General features: G+C 37.3%; 2 protein-coding genes across 3 annotated transcripts in view; both read left to right on the forward strand.

The window, feature by feature from the left end:
• LOC139125244 (centrosomal protein of 63 kDa-like) overlaps positions 1–23,474 on the forward strand; it is a 513,301-nt gene that overhangs the window by 26,702 nt on the left and 463,125 nt on the right. The window lies entirely within an intron of this gene.
• LOC139125256 (angiopoietin-1-like) overlaps positions 18,336–23,474 on the forward strand; it is a 220,411-nt gene continuing 215,272 nt past the window's right edge. The window contains exons 1-4 of the mRNA XM_070691353.1: positions 18,336–19,474; positions 19,932–20,072; positions 20,797–20,906; positions 21,675–21,759. Of these exons, the coding sequence (XP_070547454.1) occupies positions 19,430–19,474; positions 19,932–20,072; positions 20,797–20,906; positions 21,675–21,708 (330 nt within the window). The 5' untranslated portion in view covers positions 18,336–19,429 and the 3' untranslated portion in view covers positions 21,709–21,759. The remainder of the gene's footprint in view (positions 19,475–19,931; positions 20,073–20,796; positions 20,907–21,674; positions 21,760–23,474) is intronic.

Here is a 23,474-nt window from a genome sequence, read left to right on the forward strand (position 1 = left end):
GTCATAATCCCATCAAAGTATATATTTTCTGAAAGCCTATAGATATTGGCAAATGCTGTTTTGTGTTATTTTATAATTGTTTAAATAAGGATCTTGTGATAGTAAATTTGAATAACCTCTTAAAATCATTTTTTATATTTCCATGCACTATAGGTACAATGCCATATTCAACACATTAGCGTAGAGGGCGACATAACATTAAAGGGAACACCAAACGGTCCATGCACACAAGCGTGACGACCGCTCTCAGCGGCCTCAGGGCACGATACTTTATCTGCGTGATAATTAATGCGCGACGTTGAAAATAGACAAATAAAAGTGTGAAATTGGCATTTTCTGAAAGTTTAACTTGTCGAATTCTCTTACATCCCCAAAATTGCCCGATGTTAAGATATGAATTTAAATAATAAAATGTTTGATAACAATCCTGATGGTGACATTGTCCTGGAGGTCCGTTTTACTGTCATCGCATCGTCAGTTTTTAGGAGAACCGTGTGACATTCTCTGTAGTCTGTTATTACTACCTTAATAGTGACTAGGGTCCACTGGATCCATCAAGTTGTGCGGTAAACTATCACAAGGAGTGTCTTACCTTAGTTATACCTGGCGGCAAAAATCTCTACTCTCGCAGATTTTGCCAATGAGACCAACTTTTTTGATCAAAATAATCACTTTAAATCACCTTATTGAATAACAACACACTTCGGAAAATTCTGTGTAGCAAGAACAAAACTAAACATTGCATAAAACATTGTTGTCTATGTCTTTACCTGCAGCTGCTGGGGGAAACATAGTGTTTGTAATATATTTCATGAGAGACAGCGTATCATCTGAAGTTAAAATGTACAAAAACTTTCATTTAAACTATCAAATATAGGATAATACAACTTCATTGCAGAAAGAGAACTTCTCTATCACTATTATATTTTTGACACTTCATTAAATAGTGAAATTCATCCTCGACGGAAGACTTACAAAACTTACAAAATCTGGATTCAAGGGGAATTCTTGGTTTTGACCTTCTGCCCAACTCGATATGTAACATTGATTAGAAATACGAAGTTTTGTGACCAATTTTCTACAGCGTAAGTTCTTGATATCCAGTAAGTAATTTTCTTAACCAACTTTGTTTTAAATTCTCTGTACGTTCTGAGTTTATTATTTCCCTTCCAAGAGTCTTATTATCATTGTGTAAATCACTGTACCAAGAAACTTGATAATGCTTGCGTGAGTTATTCTGGACAATTTTAATAGTGGCATTAATGTTACAAACAGCTGACTAAATATTACCCTTGCTATAAGTATCTAGCATGTTTTGAATAAACTCAAACCACTTTTAATGAAATTTTGCAGAAAGATAGCACCTAAGCACCTCTCATGAGGTTTCGCCAATGTATTTATATACCGCACAGGTGAAAGATCATTTCATTGCCTCTGAAGGTTAATATTCACTCTTGGCATTGTAGTGTACATGTGGGTGCGTTTTACATTTTAATCCCTCTTTTTTCGTGTCGGACACATTATATATGATATTGTAGCAGATGTAGACTTGCTCAAAGTCTGTTGGCATATAAATATCAAAACAGAGTAAATTAAGTAATAACGTTCAGCAGACTGTCGCTTTACTGGAAGGCTATTGCGTACATCACGGTGAGTACGCGATGCTAGGCCATGCAGCCAGTATAACTGCTTCCGAGAACAGCCATGTGACTGGAATCATTCTTTACTAGATGTTTAAGTAAGAAGTTCTGTGATCCCGAAACATCGGATCCGGAGTAATCTTACATTATCGTCGTATGGCGAAATAATCGTAGTCGCTTAATATAACGGCGGTTTCAAAAATTTCCAAAACATGGTTTTGCGGAAAACAGTATTCAACAAGATTCGTGTAAATAACGATTTATCTGCACTGTTTTTATATTTCACGGTGATTCCATTAATATGGAATTTTCTAATGGAATATTTTGAAGATCAATCGAGTCCTTATAGAGTTACATTTTAACAGTTCAGCATTTGCAAGGGTCAATGAGATTGTTACAGAGATTAAACAATCATATTGTATTCACTGATAAAACATCAAGATGGAAATGATCATCTAAACAGAAAGAGTGAAGAGCCGTGATGAAACCAAGGAAGAATATCATCTGCAGGAAACAGACACTGCATTTCATCGTATGAAATCCCGATATAGCTTCACACTTTGAAGATGAAATGAACACTTCAACAAGAAAACAAACTATGATGGTTGGATATAGGGAGGGCATGTGATCCATTTCGTGTTATGATGACTACATGGAATCCTTGTAAAACTTCAACAGGCAAGTCTCGTTGAATTGGGGGATTCTATTACATCGTCACACTCAATGAATCACATGGCATGATATTCCATAGCGAAAGATGAATGAAATAATGTTTGAATGATGCAAGATGGTATGTGTATTGTCAAAATTACACAGAACGAAAATAATTGCCAGCACAACACACATATGAGAGTATCATACTCTATTACTATCAACAACAAAGATTTTATTCAATCTAAACTTCCATTACATTAAAATTATTTTATGTATTTTCGTTCTTGATTAAAAACATTGCTCTCTTAACTGTAAAAAAGAATAATTGAACATAATGTATTGGCAAAGTGCAAGTTGTACATAGTACAATCACCAAACCAAAAATTGAAATTCATCTTTGCAATTTGAAGTTGTCATGCATAGTTTTCTCCCTTTTTCGAGATTAAATTCAATCTGTAATTTCTCTTAACTACTTTTCTTTTTACTCTGAGAATTGCATTTGCAATTTGATATTAAAACAGGGTAGACCATTTATCACCAACTGGTCTGGCTCGTAAATCGTCCCTGACTTAGCTTTGCTATTTAGTCATTGCGGTTCTTTATAAATAATTTCGTTCGATGCCGATTGATTTTGCTACTAGCCTTGTTTACAGTAGCCCACTACGATTACATACTGTATGACTTCCAAAAGACGGAAAATAAAGAATCGGCAGTTCCGATCGCAAATATATCTGCCTGGTCGACTTCCGATGTGTTCTCTGAAGAAACCGAGTAAACCTTCAAAAACCTGACTAAACGGCCCTAAGGGCCACCACTTCCTCCAAAAAGAGAACTCAGCTACCGTAAACACACATGTTCAATACTTATCCACGGTCCCTCATCACATTGATTTCACGCTCATAACATCAACCTAGCCTAATGAACAGTCAATAATCTGAAAACAGGCAGGATTTGTAAATATCCCTATTTTCGTTTTTTTTTTATTAAAGACTACGAGACTAAACACAAGTTTTACAAACCATTGCAAAGTACGGAATAGATTTTGAAATTATACATTTGGCGAATTTAAAAGAATGAGCTTACGTTACAAAACAATCGGATGGCTTTGGTTTAAAGGTGTGTTGCTCTCATCCTTGTTTGTTGTGTAATCAATTTATTTTAGATGGACTAGTATTAGTAAGGAGAGGAATTTTGCGTTAGTTTTTTTCGTGTTGGTACTGCGGGTAATTCGACCAAACTCATCGTTGCAGGCACGTTTGTTGTGCACTTTGCATGTGTTCCACCATTTTAAATTGGATCTGTGGTGTGATCATCTAAAAGTTTTGTTTTGTGAGTGTCAGTACTTGTTCGGTAAGATGAATCAGAAATAGACAAGGTGCTCACAACAATATTAACCAACCTTCCATCGATCAAGCTGACGAGGCTGCAGATGTGAACAACAAATGATTTGGCCCTGTATTGTTTCACTTGAAGTTTGTCACTGATACTTGTCTTCTTTTGTCATCAAAGTAACTAGGCATTCACATTAATGACAGCTTGTTAGTATTTGCTTTTTTCATCAAAACTGAACACGGCAAAACGCATATCAAATAAGCTGGTTATCTGTGATTTTACGGATTGAAAGGCTCTCAGAAAATTATCACCGCCGAATTAATTTAATGGCAAATTAACAGAAAGGACGATGATGAACGTTTTGTTATGTGGAGACTGTTTCAAAGCATGAACGGTGACATTTTATGAGGTCAACAAATTCATAATTCAGTAGTTCTATGCTGTACTTTACAAAAAATTTCAAACAAATCTCATTTGGATGTTATGTCCTAGTGGTCGCGACTGCAAGCGAAGCCATCTGTGACACTTCGCCACTGGCCTCTCGATGAACGACTAATAAGTTGACATTGTATGCTGGGAAACAAAAAGTATTAAACTCCGTGACAGGCAGGCAAGATAAGACAAGGCGTTTAGGTGCGTAGATCTATGTTTATAAAAATAAAAAATGACATCACCGATCATTAGAAACGTGGTGTTAAAGAACATAAGATTATTGTTTTGTAACAGAAGACTATGGAGATCATTTTCTTTGAGTATAGTCTATTTTTATAGCAAACTTGTGAAACCAACATCTGAGAGTAACTTCAACACTTGTGGTTTTGTTCGCTATAAAGTTAGTCAAATTTCAGGAAAGTATCTTTACATTTTCGATATCTTTGCAATGCCAATGTGCAAACCAACGCAATACCCGAAAGACCACACAATCAGTTCCAGACGGCGTAACTCCCCACCTCTCTCTCTCTCTCTCTCTCTCTCTCTCTCTCTCTCCCGTGAAGCACTGTCTAGTCATTTCGATGTTTGTTTTGTCGATATTACATGGATTTAACCATTAGACAGTTCCCCCTCTATTGTCTCTGATTTAACCGTTCATGGTCACCGCTCAGTTTTAACGTCAATTGCGGGTGTCGGATGTGATATCTGTCGTAACTCCTCTTTTATTCAGCATGTTCAATGTCAAACTCAAAACGCGAACACCGCCATATTTCATCCGACTCTAACTTAGATACGAGACGATACTAGAATTGTCAAAGTGCGGATGAATTGAAATATCCAGTAACTATCGAAGATTTAACCACAGCAAGCCCGTCTTCCTCTGTACGACTCTAACTCCCTCTAACTTCGATACTTGACGATACTAGACTTGTCTAATTGTAGGTAAATATCCGATATATAGGCCATCTGAAATTAACCACCGCAAGCCCAACTTCCTTAGTCCGACTCCAGTTCCATACCTGACGATGTCATAGACTTGTCAAATCGCAGGTAAAAAGTAGAGAGAGAGAGAGAGAGAGAGAGAGAGAGAGAGAGAGAGAGAGAGAGAGAGAGAGAGAGAGAGAGAGGGGGGGGGGGGTTATTACCCAATATCGCCTGTTCCTGTGTCACATAAGCATGAGTGTCATTTTTGCTGCATCAGACACGAGACGATAATAGAACGAAAAACCTTAAATTTTGAGGCTTTACTTTATTACGCCTTGCGCATAAATATCAGAATGTTTATGTGAACAGGCTTCATTCATAAAGTATACGATAAAGATGTCAACATGACGCGCGACATCGCTGCATGTCGTCCATATCTCAATGAAACCCAAGAAGATAGACACCGGGATACAAAAATCGTCATACAGAAGGAAGGTGCATTATGCTATCACAATTGTAACCTATCAAAAACTGTGCTCAGCTTTAAATCTATCCTGATTTCCATCATCGTACGGCAAGCCCGACTACCTTAGTCCGACTCCAGTTCCATACCTGACGATGTCGTAGACTTGTCAAATCGCAGGTAAATAGCATATATATATATAATATATATATAATATATATATATATATATATATATATATATATATATATATATATATATATATATATATATATATATATATATATAATATATATATCGGGGATTTTACCAACTTAAAGATATGACAAAAACAATCGTGTTTCGATACTGTATAGTCTAGTAGCTGCAAATATCCGATAGCAATGCTATCACCATAACACAGAACTGCCCTTCTGCGTGTCCATAATGACATCATGCTCGCTCTCAACGAAAAGAAAGATGTTCTCCTTGTTATGTTGGACTTGTCTGCTGCCTTCGATACGGTTGACCATGATGTACTCCTTCACAGACTTCAATTCCGTTTTGGCATCACTGGTAAAGCTCTATCATGGTTCGGATCCTATCTCAACAATCGTAATCAGCGTGTTAAGATAGACTCATTTACATCACCCAGTTCAGATATGACATATGGCGTCCCCCAAGGTCGGTTTTGGGACCAATTCTCTTTACATTGTATACAGTGCCACTTGAAGACATCATTGTCAAGCATGACTTCAACTATATGTTGTATGCGGATGACTCGCAGATTTATGTCGTGTGCAAGAGACCTGATGAAGTTCAAGTTTCTCTTGAGCTATGCGTAGATGAAATTCGCAGGTGGATGAGATCCAATATGTTGATTCTCAACGACAATAAGACAGAGGTGATTCAGTTTTCGTCACGACTGAGATCAGATGCGGTGAAAATTTCCAGCCTTAGGATAGGCGAGTTTGATATTGCCCTGTCCACTTCAGTTCGCTTGGTGACGGTTCTGCTTCTGATCATATTAGCCATGTCTGCAGCAAAGGTTTCTACGCACTATCTAGAATTGGCAAGATCCGCCCATTATTGGACAAACCTACAACGGAAAAGATGGTTCATGCATTCATTACGTCTCAGCTTGATTATTGTAATAGTCTCCTGTATGGTGTTAATAAGACTCAGCTGGCTCGCCTACAATCACTTCAAAATGCTGCGGCTCGTCTCGTCTCACGGACTCGGAAATTCGATCACATCACACCTGTTCTTATTGATCTGCACTGGCTGCCGGTTGATGCTCGCATCAAATTCAAAATTTTGTTAACTACCTATAAAACCATTCATCGCTTCGCACCACTTTATTTAATTGATTTACTTGAAATTTACACCCCAGTGAGAGATCTCAGATCAGCTGACTCTTTGCGATTGGTGCTACCTCATGGAAACTTTAATAAGGCATATGGGCAGAGAGCATTCTCTGTTTGTGCACCTGCTCTGTGGAATTCGCTGCCGCCAGTGATTCGCAACGCCAGATCTGTGGACTGTTTTAAACGTCTTTTAAAAACTCATCTTTTAATCAGTTCTATTGGTGATTGAGTTTTTAGGATCATCTTCTGTATGGTTTTAACTGGGACTTTTGAACTGGGACTTTTAATTTATTATGCTGCTTTCATAATTTTTTTTTATCGCCGTCTTTGTTTTATTTTATTTTCATTAATTAATTAACTTTTTAAATTTTTATCACCGTCTTACACTTCCAGGGAATTCACGGTTTAAGCTCTGCTATTGATTTCCCAGAGGCCACCGCAAAAGCGTTGAGTAAATATTTCTACTTTAGAACATTCAGCCATCAAGTAATGGTCATACCGCTCATATTTATTGCTTTTCGGCAAATATAGGAGGTTATTACGTCAATTCAAAGTTTCACATGATAGCATATTTGTCAGATTTAACATGAATGAATTTTGAGAGAGAGAGAGGAGAGAGAGAGAAGAAGAGAGAGAGAGAGAGAGAGAGAGAGAGAGAGAGAGAGAGAGAGAGAGAGAGAGTTGCACAAAGAGCTGTTGGTTTTAAATTATGACGACAGTGTCATGTTTTCAACGACCAAATTAGAGAAGAAAGGGCTATATGGTAAAGGAAATGTTGGCATTCAGTATGTAAAGTAGTACTAGCCCCGTCGGTCAATGAAATCTTGAATTTTCCTTTGGGATGATAATTGACTTTGTCAGGGAGTTACTAATGTATTGCCGTGTTTTGACAACGGTCTTTAAGCGTCCAAGAGAACAAAGGAAACGTCGCGAAAATCTATTTACGAATAATCTAGTGAGTTTGTGGTCTACCCGTGCCATACAGATAACGTGATTTGACTGGGGTTTTTTATGCATGCTTTGAACCATGGCAAAATCGGGTCAACATATAACAACTACATGTACGTTTACTGTCTCAAAATAAGATTGATGTTATTACATTGTAAAAGAGTTTGTATAGCAAGGATTGAAACGATGCATTTACCGGTACGCATTCTTATCAAGCTAAGGTAAGGCAATGTGTTTTTAGTTTGTAAGTAAGTGTTTTGTGCAGTACATGATCTATTACCTGCGTCATCCATTGTAACATAAAACCATATTTCATAATAATTGACTATTGCCTTTAAAGGTTTGATAGTGATATTCACCAAAACCAGCGGTGGCTAACAAGTAGTCAGAAATGTTGGTTTTCAGCATCTAAATATTCACGTTAAACTGCGTACAAGTTAACGGAGTCGATATTGTTTCCTTTTGTGAAATTTACTATAATTTACTAAAACCAGTGATTTTTTAAAATATATTAGGATTACTACTCACCTACCATTTTTACTGTTTTCATTATGACGTACAGAAAAAAATAGATTAACTTGCGTGAAAATTGTCAGTTTATATTTTATTGATTATACAGGTTCTATCACAAAGTGTGGTATTAAAAACTGCAAAACCTGTAGTATGCTCATCACTACAGAACAGTTCAGTAGTAGTTTGACAGGTAAGACCTATTCTACCAAATGTCTGGAACCTCTGAATTGCACAACAAAAAACGTAATCTATGGAATTGAGTGTTCATTGTGCAGGCTCATTTATGTTGGTGAAACAGGAAACAGCTTACGATCTAGAATGAACGGACATCGCAGTGGAGTGAATCGATCTTTGGATGTGCAACTTTATAAGCATTTTAACCAGGACGATCACTCCACTTTGTCTATGCGTGTCCGTATTCTTGAAAAAATATACCATCCAACCAACAGCCCCACACTTAGTTCACCATTCCGTAGACAGAGAGAATACCACTGGATTAGACAGTTAGGTACCGCAATGCCTTATGGTTGTAATGACAACATCAAAGATATAGGCAATCTCTCAAGTCCTGGTTGTTCAGAAGTGAATGTGATGGGCCTATTTGAGTCTTCTGTCCGTAGAAGACGTAGTCATGGACATAGGCGTTACCATCGGCCTAAATTGGATACATCAGCTACATGCAATTGCCACTGACAAATTTCATGAACTGCTTCTTTTATTGCAGAAGCCTTTAGGTCTCCATCACATTCGTACTTCATTATTTGCTCTTTCCATCAAGGACTTGAGAAGGTTGCATGTCTATGCATTGGGATTGTCTTTGACAGATCCGAACAAACAACCGTACAGACTGGTCAGTATTATTGCTGACATTGCACTATACAGACTATACAAGCCTGTTCGTGCTGAACCTATGACTGATGATCATCGTCATTTCATACATCTTCCATTTACTAACAAAAGAATTGATGCCATTAATATCAGCAATATACTACACAACAAAAAGGTTACATCAACTATACCTGTATACTTTAAGAACCAGTCTGTACCTATTCTGTCATATCAATACACCAAGACAATCTCCAATAAAATATTCAATTACAATAAGGCATTGCGGCACTTAAAAATTGATGAATTCCTTCAAACACCAGCATCCTGTGACTGCTCTACATCTCCCTTCAAATATACTCCAGTTGGCCATGTCATCACTGGTGATCTGAACTTGGTTGAACATCACCACCTTCGTAAGATATTATCTTGTGGACCCAAGTTCAGAGAACCTCGCAGGATCAACTGGAACCATAATTTTAAGATCATTATGGACTCAGTTGAAGATTATGCCAGGAAATGGGCTAAAAGGGAGGATGTAGAGTTGGACACACTGTCAGAATGGGTCAAATCTGTGAGGAAAATAGTGCGTGGCCGTATTGGTCGACTAAGATCACATGTTTGCAGAAGACCCTATTCTGTATTTAAAGATCCTGATGCGGTTAAGTGTTTGAATGATATCCATGACAAATATGTTGTCGTCCCTGCTGATAAAGCTGCCAATAACATTGTATTTGTCTGTAAGAAGTATTATTTTGAATGTCTTATAGACGAACTTGGTGTAACTAAGACCTCAACCAACTCCACTTACAGACAATCAATGTTCAACAAATCTGAAATTTTGGCAAACCATAAGTCATTCATGGATAATTTTAATATTACAACAAAGGATGACCATAATAAGTTGCCTAGCTTATACTGGATACCAAAGCTCCACAAAACACCTTACAAAGCTAGGTTTATCGCAGGATCTTCAAAATGTTCAACAATAGAGTTATCGAAGATACTGACTTCTGTTCTTTGTACTGTTAAACGGGGACTTCAAGCATACTGTGATGTTGTCTTTTCTCGGAGTGGTATAAATCAAATGTGGATATTAAAAAATTCGAAGGAACTCTTGGAAAATTTGAAATCAAGATCTGTTTCAAAAATAACATCTATTAAAACTTTCGATTTTTCCACATTGTATACCACAATACCACATGATAAATTGAAAGAACGCTTGAAAAACATCATCAACCAAGCATTTTTCTACAAAAACGGTTCACGCCGTTACAAATATGTGGCATTAGGGTATAATTCTACAATTTTGTTAAAAATACAACTAATGCTAAAGTGTTTTATACCGAGAAAGACATTATCAGTATGCTTGATTTCCTCATTGACAACATATTTGTTGAATTTGGAGGACACATTTTCCAACAGTGTATAGGAATTCCCATGGGCACTAACTGTGCTCCCTTACTTGCCGACTTATTTCTGTTCTCATACGAGGCAGAATTTATCCAGAACCTTATCAAGCAGAAAAAGGTCTCTGTAGCTCGTACTTTCAACCTAACATTTAGATACATAGACGATGTTATTTCATTGAATAACTCTGAATTCAGTAAATATCTCGCTATGATTTATCCTCCATAATTGGAGATTAAAGAAACTACAGAAATGGCCTCTTCTGCTTCATATCTGGACATTTTACTTGAATTTGACTCCAATGGTCACCTTTCTACTAGGCTATATGACAAGAGAGATGATTTCAACTTTAGTATAATTAATTTTCCACACCTCATCAGTAATATTCCACTCTCACCTGCTTATGGATATACATTTCCCAGCTTATATGATATGCAAGAGCATGCAGTTCATATGGTGATTTTGTAGAGAGACATGGCCATCTCTCTTTCAAACTGTTAAATCAAGGTTACACCAGAGCAAGACTTGTCTCTACATTCAACGCTTTTTTGGCAGGTATCGCAAGCTGGTAGATAAATACAATATCTCTCTTCGACAAATGATCACTGATGGCATCGGTGACATTGGGCCTTAGTTAGTGACCACTACCTATCTGACTGACCAGTTAAAGCGATGAAATTCGTTTCTTCGCTTCGATAAAGTGTGTATGTGCGATGTATGATAGTGAGCATGCGTGCGTGAGTGCTTCACGAACTCTACAACGTGTGGAGCGGTCTCAGTCAGAAAAATGTAACAACTTAGCCGGCTATTGAACCACTCTTTTTGGGAGTGGAGATTTAGCCGACTGGTTCTCTCTGTGGCCTCTCCGCTAGGCGACTGATGCCGTATGTTGTGGGTTCCAACCCGATTGAAAACTAGCCGTATTGATATATGGCGGGTGCCACATGTGGGGCTGGATGCGCTCACTATTCTCGAAACACCTGACATCACTTCTTGGTCTTTTGGCCAGAGGTCCATATATCTTTCTTTCATGAATTTGACTTTGTTTGTGTACTGTCTATTTACTGTCTGTTCTGTGCTGTTTTGTGTCTATGTTTACAACTATTGTCTTACAAATTTTGACCTAGTGTTATTGGATTATGGATTGGTATGATTGCGATTATTTCAGTATATATGCTAGCTTAATCTTACCAACAGTTTCTGTTTCATGTTCTTATCATTATTCATTCCCTGGCGTAGAAGGGCAACACACTTGATTTATTATTCATGAACATTGCCATAGCATTGAGGATAGCCCCTCTGACACTCTACCTAGATAATTCTCTTGTTTTGAAAACCCTGCAAGTTAGTTTTCTGTGTTGGACAACCATTACAGTTTTACCTGGTATTAAATACAGCCCGTTGCTGCTTACTTTCACGTTTGGATATTTGGTATGCACACATTGTATGCACAGAACGCATGGTGCTTTTTATCTTACACAAACAACAGGGTACCGTAAAAGAGATTGTGTCTTCACTAGTCTTTACATTTTAGTCACTACCGATTACATCAACAGCCTACTCGATAAACAAACAAACCCCCTGACTGTAATTAATCTAATGTAATCTGAGGAGAAATCAAACCGAGAGAAGAGACCCTGATGTTTGTGATAAAAACACCCATGCGTTCTGTGCACACAATGTGTGCATACCAGACATCGAAACGGGAAAGTAAGCTGCAACGGACTGTAACGCCCCCGTTGCTGCTTTTAAATAAATACAAGAAATACACGGCGATTGCCACGAATTAAATGGGCCTTATACCTCCCCATTCTTACCACAGAATCATGATTGCCACAGCCATTATTCTCACTTGTCATTTTGATTCAAGCAAACAGTGACATTTGACTAAAAATGTTTCACATCCAAGTTCAAGCTAACCAAGTATGACGATGTTGACGGCAGGTATCAAAACTCAAAGGCAATTATTACTTTACTCCGGAAACTGACAGTAAAATTAAAAGTCTGACATCATACCAGGGACAGTTTTTCCATGGAGATAATAAAAATCGTAAAAGGTCTTTGTAAATTAACGAAGTTTTCTCTGAAAGACAAAAACTCCATTTTCGTTCAGAAGGGCAAGTCATGAAAATAATAGAGATTACAGTTAATATAGATAATGAAAGTAGGGAAAAGAATGGGCAAGAACTGTTATTTACAATTGTTACACAGGAAGAAAGTCTGAATGAAGATAATAATATTAATAATCCGCAAAGAATACAATATTTCTTGATAGATATTATGATATGATACGAACTAAGGTTAAAGTACAGTCGATACACTTCGGAAACAGAAGTGAGATCGGTCATATGCTCAAAGAATGACACGGAAACAGACGACGGGTCAATATGCATTAATTAGACCACGGGAACAAATTATCTGCTGAATGTAAATGAGTATGGGACACCAAGTACCAGCTTAGACGATAAGGATTGCCGAGAAAACCAAAGGCATCATTTGTCTTCCGTCAAGCTTTTTGTCTTTTTTTCTGTGAGTCTGTCTGTCTGTGTGTCTGTGCGTCTGTCTGTCTGTCTGTGCGTCTATATGTGTGCCCGTCAGAGTTTAAGTCTCTCTTTGTCCGACTATGCCGAAATTTCTTTAAATACAATTATATTTTTTTCAAATTACTATTCTTGAAACTTGCTGCCTATAGTCACGCCCACAAAGCCATTCACTTAATATATCTACAGCGAAATAGAATTAATCTTCTACAAAACGTACGCTCGTAAGAAAGTTACGACTCAGCTTAAATAAACGTTTATCTATGACACTTCTTCTGAGTACAACATGTTTTTTTTTTTCAAAAACGTCATGGGGATGCAAATTGTCCATAACTATTCCTAAAATTTGCCGGTTTTTTCCTTTTTCAAAAATTCACCTCAATAGGTTAGTTTATTAATTAATACTGTAAGTGATCGTGTTCCTGTTTTTATGTAACTAGATGAATACATTTGTTGTACACAGGATTTATTCTGTGTTTTGGTATACACTTACCATGGCAATGCATTGAATTATATCAAATTTTAATGAAACTAATGGTTGACCAAAAATAATACAGAAGCAGTCGCTTGTTGTCTTGGTAAGACAAATTATCGAAGGATTTGCTCATCTTTCTAATATAACTATGTTTACCACGTTAATCCCGAAAATCACGAAATTCTAACCCTTGGAATGATCGCTACAGGAATGCAATGTAAATTAGACTGACTACAACTGTAATATTGAAGTGAAACTTTATAAGTCACGTGCCTAATACTCAAGGCCTCTATAACTCTTTTAAATGATACCAGTAAGTGTATTCGAGGTCACTGAGGAAGGTCGATCGTTGTGAACTCTGAGGAAATCTTATAACAAGGTTTCTGAAGTAAGCTTTCTGTGTCCTTCCACAAAACATGACGTTGACAGGTAATAATGATAATGGAATTACTGCCGATGACGACGATATCTCACAAGTTTCACCATAGTCATTAAACGCTGGTAAAGGTTGCTGTGCTAACAATTGAAGCGAAGAACCGATATCATTACTACTGCAACGTAAACATCACCAATCTAGGAAATGCTCGCAACGTCTTCAGAGCCCGTTAATTCAACAAAGACTTTTCAGTGACACAAAGCAAACTCCAACGAAAGCAACCATGCCAGCCAACAAGACGCATAGTCTGATAGTCATAGGAGGCGAGTCAACTGGTTCGTCGGGTCTTATGCGCCGCTACACGTTCAACAAATTCAGTCGTCATTCACATAGCACTGAAGAAGACAGAAGCTTGCATCTTGTACAAAGATCAGGTAATGGCGTATTTTATAGCATATCGAGTGCATAGCTTATTGGCTTTGAAAACACCTGCATTGCTGCAAGATTTTAAAAATTGTTGAAAACTTGATCTTCTTAATCTACACATATATCAACAACATTGATCATTGCAATTTTCGATCGGTGATATCTGATAAATATTATGTCATGAATTGTTTGCTTCAATATTGACGCTATCATCCTTTCATTAATGCGAAAAGCACTGTTTTACTTCAAGAACATTAGTTTCAACTGAAGGCAGACAATACAACCAGTATGGTGGAGTTCCGTGGGTTAAGGAAGTTCTGGATTACCAGATGCAAACTGTTCATGGTGTGGTTTACAGTTGACAACATCAAATCACTGGAAGTCGCCATAGAAACATGCATGGCCATCAAAAGACTCAACGATAGGTCATCTCTCCACGTGTTTGCTGGTTAGTCCTTAAGATAAGTTTGCATGTTGGTAGTACTGCGATAAGGCGACAAGAAAATATTCTTAAAATTCAAAAACTGATATCATCACTCATTACTTTAGGCTGGATTTTGTCTAATCTGTCTAATTTGTCTAATCTGACATACGTCTTGATGGGTCCTTTACGCATGTCGAGACCAAATCAGGGTAAGGTTTCTGGATGAATAGAGCGAAATCAGGCGACACGCTTCATTCATGTCCTGTAGGTATTTATTTAACGGCGTCTTTTTTTACATCGAGTATTGTGTCTTTGTCATTGTTACTTATTAAGATACCTTTAAGTGACGTATTTTATATTTTGTTGTCTTTGGTCAATGTTAAACTCAAATTTTGGAGATCCAAATAACATTTGCCGCAGCTCATCTTACTCATAAAAATTATCATCATATTTCTCAGTTATTCTATATATATCAGGATAGAGAGTTGTACTCGTACTTTCTCATAAACTGTACAATTTATCAGATCAGAGGATATGAAACCTCCGTGGTCTAAAATCCAACACGATATTACGAAAACGACAACACGCCGAGGTAAAGCTTGCACACAGCAATATGAAGATCAAGGTTGCTGATCAGAACAAGTTAGTTCATGTGTTCCTATGGCCACAGCCCACTGTCATTTTTATTATTTGTTGTTTTTTTTTCAAATAAAATAAATGCAGAATAAAAATAACATAATATATTTTCACATCAAGATGCCAAACTACAGCACTATGAGTTGGGACTAGTCTGATGTGAAAAAATTTTTAGTGGTCTTACAATCGGCAAATATGGAATTTGATTGCATGAAGAAGTTATTTTTGATGCCCAGATGTAACCTTTATTGTTGATACGTGAAAGGGACAAAAGGGGAATGAAATATGTAAAAGCACTGATGTCATGGACAGTCAATTTTGGAGTTACAGATTGGTCCTTTTTTTTTTAGTTTCAACACATTATAAACATTTCGTTTATTAGCGTAGAGGGCGCCTCTCCACATTTCGGGTTGCCTAAAAGTGGCCATTTACAGTGTGAGCTTTGCATTCGTGCTTACAAAGAGCTGTGGTTTCGCAAGATGTGTCCAGCTATTTAAACTCTTAGTTGATGAATATTGTGAATTAAAAGGTGACGCTGCTAATCAAAACAACTTTGTTTGGTTGAAGGGGGACGCTTAATGCCCATCGTCTCTCACTGAGACATTATTGAGGATCTAAATACAAATCTTAGGGCTTGCATTGCAATACTACAATAATGGAAAATTTACGATAGGTTTGATATTTAGGCAAGAGATTTACTAAGTGAATGAACAAAATGAGTGAGTGTGAAAGTATGTGTGTGCGCGAGTAAATAAGCTGATAAGAAAACAGTACGTAACTGAGTAAATCAGTCAGTCATAAAAGATATACAGTCACCTGTAATCTAAATATGCCAATATATGGTCAAAGAGGCGTTCCTTGATATTCAAAATGCCCATATGGGGGCGCTGTTTTTAAAAAAGCGGCCACCCGCTGAAAATCTGTTATCGGTTAGATTGTCTATTTCGATGGTAACCATGGTAAAATTGGAACAGGTGACAGTATACCTTTAAAATGCATCCTCTTGTACCTGTCTCTCGTTTTCTACTGTCTCTGATCTCCCCCCCCCCCCTTACCTCCAACAGCAATGTTGGTACACAATCTACAACGTGAGTAACGGCTTAAGAGGTATCAAATAATGATACCAGTCCGGTTATTATGTCTTATTGTTGAAACAGCATGATGCATATCGTACTTTGTCCGGGTATAGCCAACAGTGATCTGTTGAAGCCAGGGTATATATTGATTCAGAATTTCGTAAATAATGGTCATGTCGCTGAAAGTTTAATGATTACAAAAATAAACATCCTATAGACGTCTTTTCACTGTGGTTGATGAATTTTTCGCCTGTAAATTGCCTCTTAAAATCAAATTAGTTTATTTCTTCGAAAACGGCTATACAATTGTCCTTGGGTATTTGAATCACCGCAGTAGACCGGTTTTAGGGAAAGGTGGCGTATTCGGCGACGCAATGGGCGAAATGCCCGTTTGCGATTGGCAAAAACACGTCACGTGTCGTCACGGTTCGCTGATTGCGTGTTTTTCTGCCAATCAGTTTGTCAGAATTCCCACGTGTCTCTCTGTGTTTCTGTTCTGTGTGTCCGTTTGTATTCACGTATGCCTGCCTGCTCAAGTATCAACCCTTTGAAGAAGTCTCTCCCTTCCTTTTCGCCTACATTTACACGATTTAAGTATGACTGGTCATGCCTGTCTCTTTATCATTTGTATACTTTATTTGTCTCCGTACATTCTTCTTTGTTGCATGTCTTGTTGAGTACCTCTTGTCTATCTTTCCATCCATGAGTGTTTGTATTAGTCTGAATCCTGCCTCTTTCTTCTTTCTGAAGCTATCTTTCCCAAAAATCCACATGAAAGTATTTGATGTGACATACGCTTGGGAAAAATTGCAACGGTGATACAATAAACATATAGTAAGATAAACTTTACTGTAGATCATACATAGCTGCCAACATTAGTTTATGGTCGATGTGCATCATTTGGTAGTTTATCCCTCAACTCGAACCAACTCTTCGTGCAACACGAAATATCAGGCTTCTTTAACAGCGAACAGCAAAGCCGTACGTCATCTTTCCGAACCAAGAAGTTGAGAAGTTGCATAGTCTGAACTCACAAATTTTATGGAAAATGGGATTTAAAGAGGCACACAGGCATCTCCGATCTTAATAATATTAGATTTTACATAAAAGAGAAAACCAATGCAGTGAGCACTCGGTAAAAAATCAAATGACGTTATCAATGGCATTGATATCACTTTGAAGCCATATTGTCGACTTCAGAGCTTTCCAGCTTGGTGAGAAGAATACGTTTCCATAGACAAAATAAAACTGCGATACACCAAAATTACCTCTATACTGAACAATTGTAATAGTGTAACAAAATACGTCACAAGTCCATAGCTCCAAAACGAGATATAATATGCATGATAGGTTTAACACGCATCAATGGTATTATTACCACTCTCGATGCTGATATACTCGATATTTATTTATAAGAGCGTATAGACAACATAGAGATTATATTTGTTACGGGAAACTAACGGAACATACAGAAACTTAAACAGTCCAATGAAATGTTTCTATCTAAGTAGATTAAGTGAGGAATGCTCACGACATGTTTTAACATTTCATTTCAAATCGATTCCTCTGTTTTTTCACCGTTTTCATTTCAAGATGGTCCATCCATAAATTCGTGTCTACTTCTGTTTTTGTATTTGGAAAGGTTTTACTTCTTGCAGCGACTGTAGTTTGTAAAATGCTCGTTTCAAAAATGAAATAGTGCGGTTATTAGTTGTCATTTGTTATTGATGGTATATTAATCCATTTAAAACAACGTAGTGCAGTGTCATATTGACGAGTCAATCTTTGTATCTGACCTCTAACTAATAGAAAATGGCACTACCCTACTGTTTTGACATTATTTTTCATTTTAATTGCATCTATTAATCGTTTTGCTGCCTTGATGTATATTCCGATTCTGTCCAACATGATACACATACCAGTGTTGGCTTCGAAACTCAGTTATTTTTCAATTTGGAAATGTAAATTCGGGAGCCATGGAGCGTGGCTAAACAGATACAGTTTATGGTCCATTTGTTCTGAATATAGTACAGCAAATATGACCACACGCCACTCAGAATTGCCAGTTCTGACAAAGCACGGCCGATAGGTTTTCTTACAACAGTTAACTCTGACATTTTAAGTGTGAATTTACGTTTGATGATAAAAGGGGATTTACCTTTGTTTCAATAACTCGAAAACAGCTACGCATTGAATTGTTCAAAATGTTATGCCCACAAGGACGAAAATAATCCTGCTAAGAATGTTTACGTATTGCATATTGATGCACTTTAGCATGTTTTTGGACAAGTCTTCATCGATGCAGTGGCATAATTAGCAATTTCGCTCTGAAACTGGCACCTCTGAAATGACACCTGCATTTCATTTACTGAAGCAGGTTGGACTGTACAATATTAACTTTATACTTGTAAAGTATAAAACATTACCTATTAAAATGTATGTTTACTTTCATCTTAATTGAAATTCATGCTATCTTGAGCGGACTAATCAATTAATACCTCCCATGGTGTCTCTCACGAAATGCAACGTGAACGAAACAAGCAAAGCTATAAAACGCCACGGTGATCTTAGAAAAAAAAAACAGAAGTGTGACTTTCCAGTGACATTTCACCTAACTACACTCTGCGGAAATAGAAATGCTGACGGTACGTGTTGTTTCCCTCTGGTGTGCAGCTCTTTGCCTATCAACAACTACGATGGTGAGTTTTTCTATGCAGATATATCAATTTCCCTAATAGTTATTTGATCTCAATAGACCTATTCATTGTTCCACTGATAGCTGGAAAGCAACAAGGTATTCAAACAAATCTATACACACAATTTTTTTCTTGTGCTTATGGAAATCTGGAAATCAGCAATGCTGTAAATTTGACAATTTAGAGTTCTTAAACTTCATTCATATGCCTATTTTTTCTGACAACTCCTACCAGGCGTGTGTGGTTGCAACTCCCAAGAATGTAAAGACAACTGTACAGCCGATTTTCATATCATGTTGCAATTCTCCAAGAATCAGATTCGGCTATACAACGGCGAGGTACGTACACTAAATAAATTATGTGCTTTTTTATCGATTTGTAAGCCTTTCACTGCTTAGTTCATCTTGGTCATAGGTATTAGAATGACATCACATCATTTTCTTTCCGTTTTCGATTAATCCATTGGCATATCATCATGAACGTAACAGAGTGACTGAAAGTTCTCACCTATTTATAATGCAATACATTAAGTGATCAGTAATTTTCAAAAACGATTTCATTTTTGTACAAGTCATAATTATAATAAACATACTTACATTTTGATTAAAACTATATTTGATAGATACACTATGGCCGCCAAGGCTTTCTATCAAGTACGAGTTTCTAGTCATGAACCGATCTGTGGACGCACGGTGTACAAAAGATTGCAGCATGGCCATGCGTGCTATGCTTGATGGCTACAAAATGATGGCAAACTTATCATTTGTAACTTTTCGAATTAATTGCCTACTGAAGGACTGGATGTTGATGTACGACACTAAACCAGGAACCATCACACAGCCTGGGAAGTCCTGCAAGGACCTGTACACCTGTGGCGTTCGTGAAAGCGGTCAATATTGGATTTATCCTGACTCGAATGTCAAACAAGCGACAAAGGTATCCATAACTCTATTTAAAAACTATCTACTGTTGATTGACCAATCAGAGTGCTCAATTCAGGGTGTTTTATTTACTCATAAAGCCTTGGTCACCAAATTCCAAAAACGAATGACAGCGCCGTAGTAAAGTACTGTCCAATCACAAGTGAACATGTCATATTCTGTAGACATCTGGTATATTTTAATATTCAAATTTGGTAACACAGCGGAAACCAGCTGAAAAACAAAATCTGCTGTGCCCTAGGGCATTTATATAATGTGCACTAGGGCATTTATAGAATGTTTCATTACATTGGAAGGCTATTTCACAAATAAAAGTTTTAATTCATATCCTAAACATGTTACATTGACAAAGGGGACGGTTGACGTAAACACTTTGAAAACGAAAATATATCAGTTAGGGGCGATAGTTTTTAAGTCGGATAAAACCCTCGTACTCGGGCTCTTCTGGTATATAAAGTCCAACCCTACGGTAAAATGTCTCGGCCTGCGGCCTCGACATTTTATCGTTGGGTTGGACTTTATATACCAGAAGAGCCCTCGTACTTAGGCTTTATCCTATACATATTACTTAATTCACTTACGCGTGTTCATCTTTGGCTATAACCCAGTAATATGTGACGTATTATTTTGATGTGATTCCAAGACAGAAGTACATGTAATCTTTTATTTCAACACACTTCATTTGCCTTATTTCACTATTTTCCTTGCCATACACAAAGGTGTACTGTGAAATGGATTTTAACGGGGGAGGGTGGACAAGGGTCTTTAACATGATGACACGCCCTGATAGTGATAGCAGTGGCGCTGAATTCTACCAATCCATAATAAGGTATGCATACATAACAATTTGTTATTTTTACTACGGCTATCATCATCATCATCATAATCATCATCATCATCATCATCATCATCATCATCATCATCATCATCGTCATCATCATCATTGTCATATCATCATCATCATCATCATCACCATCATCATCATTATCATCATCATCATCATAAACGTCGTCCTTCGTCCTACTTCTCATTGCAATTATCATCACGGTATAAGTATACACGTTAAACGGTATTTTTTTGTTCAGGAAGGCGTTTTTTGTCTAAATGTTATGGTTTGTGAGTCATCCGCCTTGCTGAGGTCATTTACATGGCTCCTGAGTTGTCGCCGTCCCACTTTTGTTCAGCGTTAACACAAAGTACCTGAGAAAGGTGATCATTCAAAGGTTAATACATTTCGGTAACTTAGTGTATATTGTCATTTTCATATAAAGTGGAAACAACAACAAAATTGCCAAAACTTTAGAAATAACATCACTTACACTGTGCTTCGATGGGATTGAAGGTGAAGGAAGTAACAGCAGACATTAAAACTATCTACCAAAAACTTTCAAATATTTGGCCCATAAAAATTCACTTATGCAAATTTCACCTTAAGGTTTAATTATTACTTTAGCTCATCATAATGACAAGTAAGAAGAAGGCAGCAACAGCAAGACTAGAAAACAAAACTAGAATAAACTTTCACATATTATTTAGCAGGAAGAGTGGGCAAATTCCGATAATGGTATTGCATCATTTTGCTTTATCCAAATTTCAGGAATGACGATATTCGATTTGTTGCTGCCAATTAAACAAGCAGATGTATCTACACTAATGGACTGGATCTCAATCTTTACACAGAGGTGAGACTAAAGAAATCTATTGCATTACAAAATGTTACCGAAATGTATGGTATAATGGTGAACTATTAAATTCTAAGAACATGTTGCTGACTGAAGTGTTTTGGATACTAAAAGTGTGTGATGAAATAAAAACCCTACCCAGTCCTTACCTCTTTACACACCAGGTCATTTATGGCTGGGCGCCCTCATCGGCTGATATTGTGTCACTCTATGGCTACTATATGAAGACAACAGGACTGATGGGAGAATGTTACATCGATGGATTTTGCGGAAAACATAGTTTGATTGCTGCCTTGAAGAGCAGCGCCACCAACAGTCAGAGGACGTATCGGGTGGGTCATCTTATTTTATCAATGTCAAGCTTCATATTTTTGAAACTTTTATCGATGTGAACATATTTCAGCAATGTATTTTTTATTTAGTCCACTAGAGCACTGAGGAGAAAAGTGCCTTGCTCAAGGGCACAGCAACGAGCTAGAGTCTAGAATTCACCGTCCTCCGACAGTGAATCCGCTACTCAGGATCGGGCTCTGATCTACCGCGAAGTTGAACTGGGTCTCAAACTCACCATCTTCCGATAGTGAGTTCGTTACCCTAACCGCTGGTCCACAGTGCCTCCGTATTTATAGCTTATTAAATGCTTCCCAAAACGTTTTAAAAACTCTTTCAAAATAGTTATGGCAATCGCTCGCAAACATTTCATGTATCTTTCAATCCTTTTCTTATATTTGATGTTTTCTTAAGCTTATATTTTTCTATATCGACTCTTATTTCAACTGTGTGTAATAGACAATATTAGCATTTATACAGTGCAGTCTTTGTAACACTAAAAACTCACATACCGAATGGCTTCCATTATTGACATCAAATAAATAGAATTTACTGGAATAGCAAACATATCCATGGATAATGACTTAATTTTTCATACGGTTATTGTTACTACAGTTTCCCCGATCGTTTGGGAAAAAAATTCGAATCTAATTTGACGATAATCAATATAGTTCTTTAAATTGTAAAAGTATCTTTATAAACTGATTTTCATAAATCCTCACGTCATTTGATTAAATGTGTTGCTTTACGCTGGTCTTGCTATCATCTGCAATAGAGTGTTTATCAATAAGTAAATTTAGATGCAGATCAATACATATGCCATAATATCACACAAAATGTGAACCCTTATACGCTCGCGCAGATATACGTGACAGAAATTGCCCGGTGGGCAGAGGGAGAGGGCAGAGTACTTTTAAATGACGCTGCGTGAAGAATGGTGACCACAGGAGTTATGTTGACTGGGTACTTTGTAAAAATGTAGTTGATGCTGTGAGTGTATTGTACGTTCTGACGTTCTGATATGTAGCGGTGGTAAGGCTACGTATCAGAAGGTCAGAACGTAGCATAAACTCTCAGCATAAACTACACTTTCACAAACTACTCAGTGATGCCTGTGATGGTGACCCTACAAAAGTGTTAGCCAAAAAAAAAACAAGTGACCTGCCAAAAATTCAAGCACAGAAAACTGTGACCCTCACCCTGGGTGTCACAGTCCGCACCATCCTAATTGACATATAATTTCTCGTACGACCTTTGAACTTTAAAAACAATACCTTTTAACCGGACAACAATCCCCTGGGGAAGGTTTCAAGCAATTCGATGAAATTTCAGTAGACTTTCAATCCAATTCGAACACAACGTAAGGCATCCAATCACCTAGCGAA

The sequence above is a fragment of the Ptychodera flava genome, assembly GCF_041260155.1.
Source record: "Ptychodera flava strain L36383 chromosome 3 unlocalized genomic scaffold, AS_Pfla_20210202 Scaffold_25__1_contigs__length_14229661_pilon, whole genome shotgun sequence".
NCBI classification, from domain to species: Eukaryota; Metazoa; Hemichordata; class Enteropneusta; family Ptychoderidae; genus Ptychodera; species Ptychodera flava.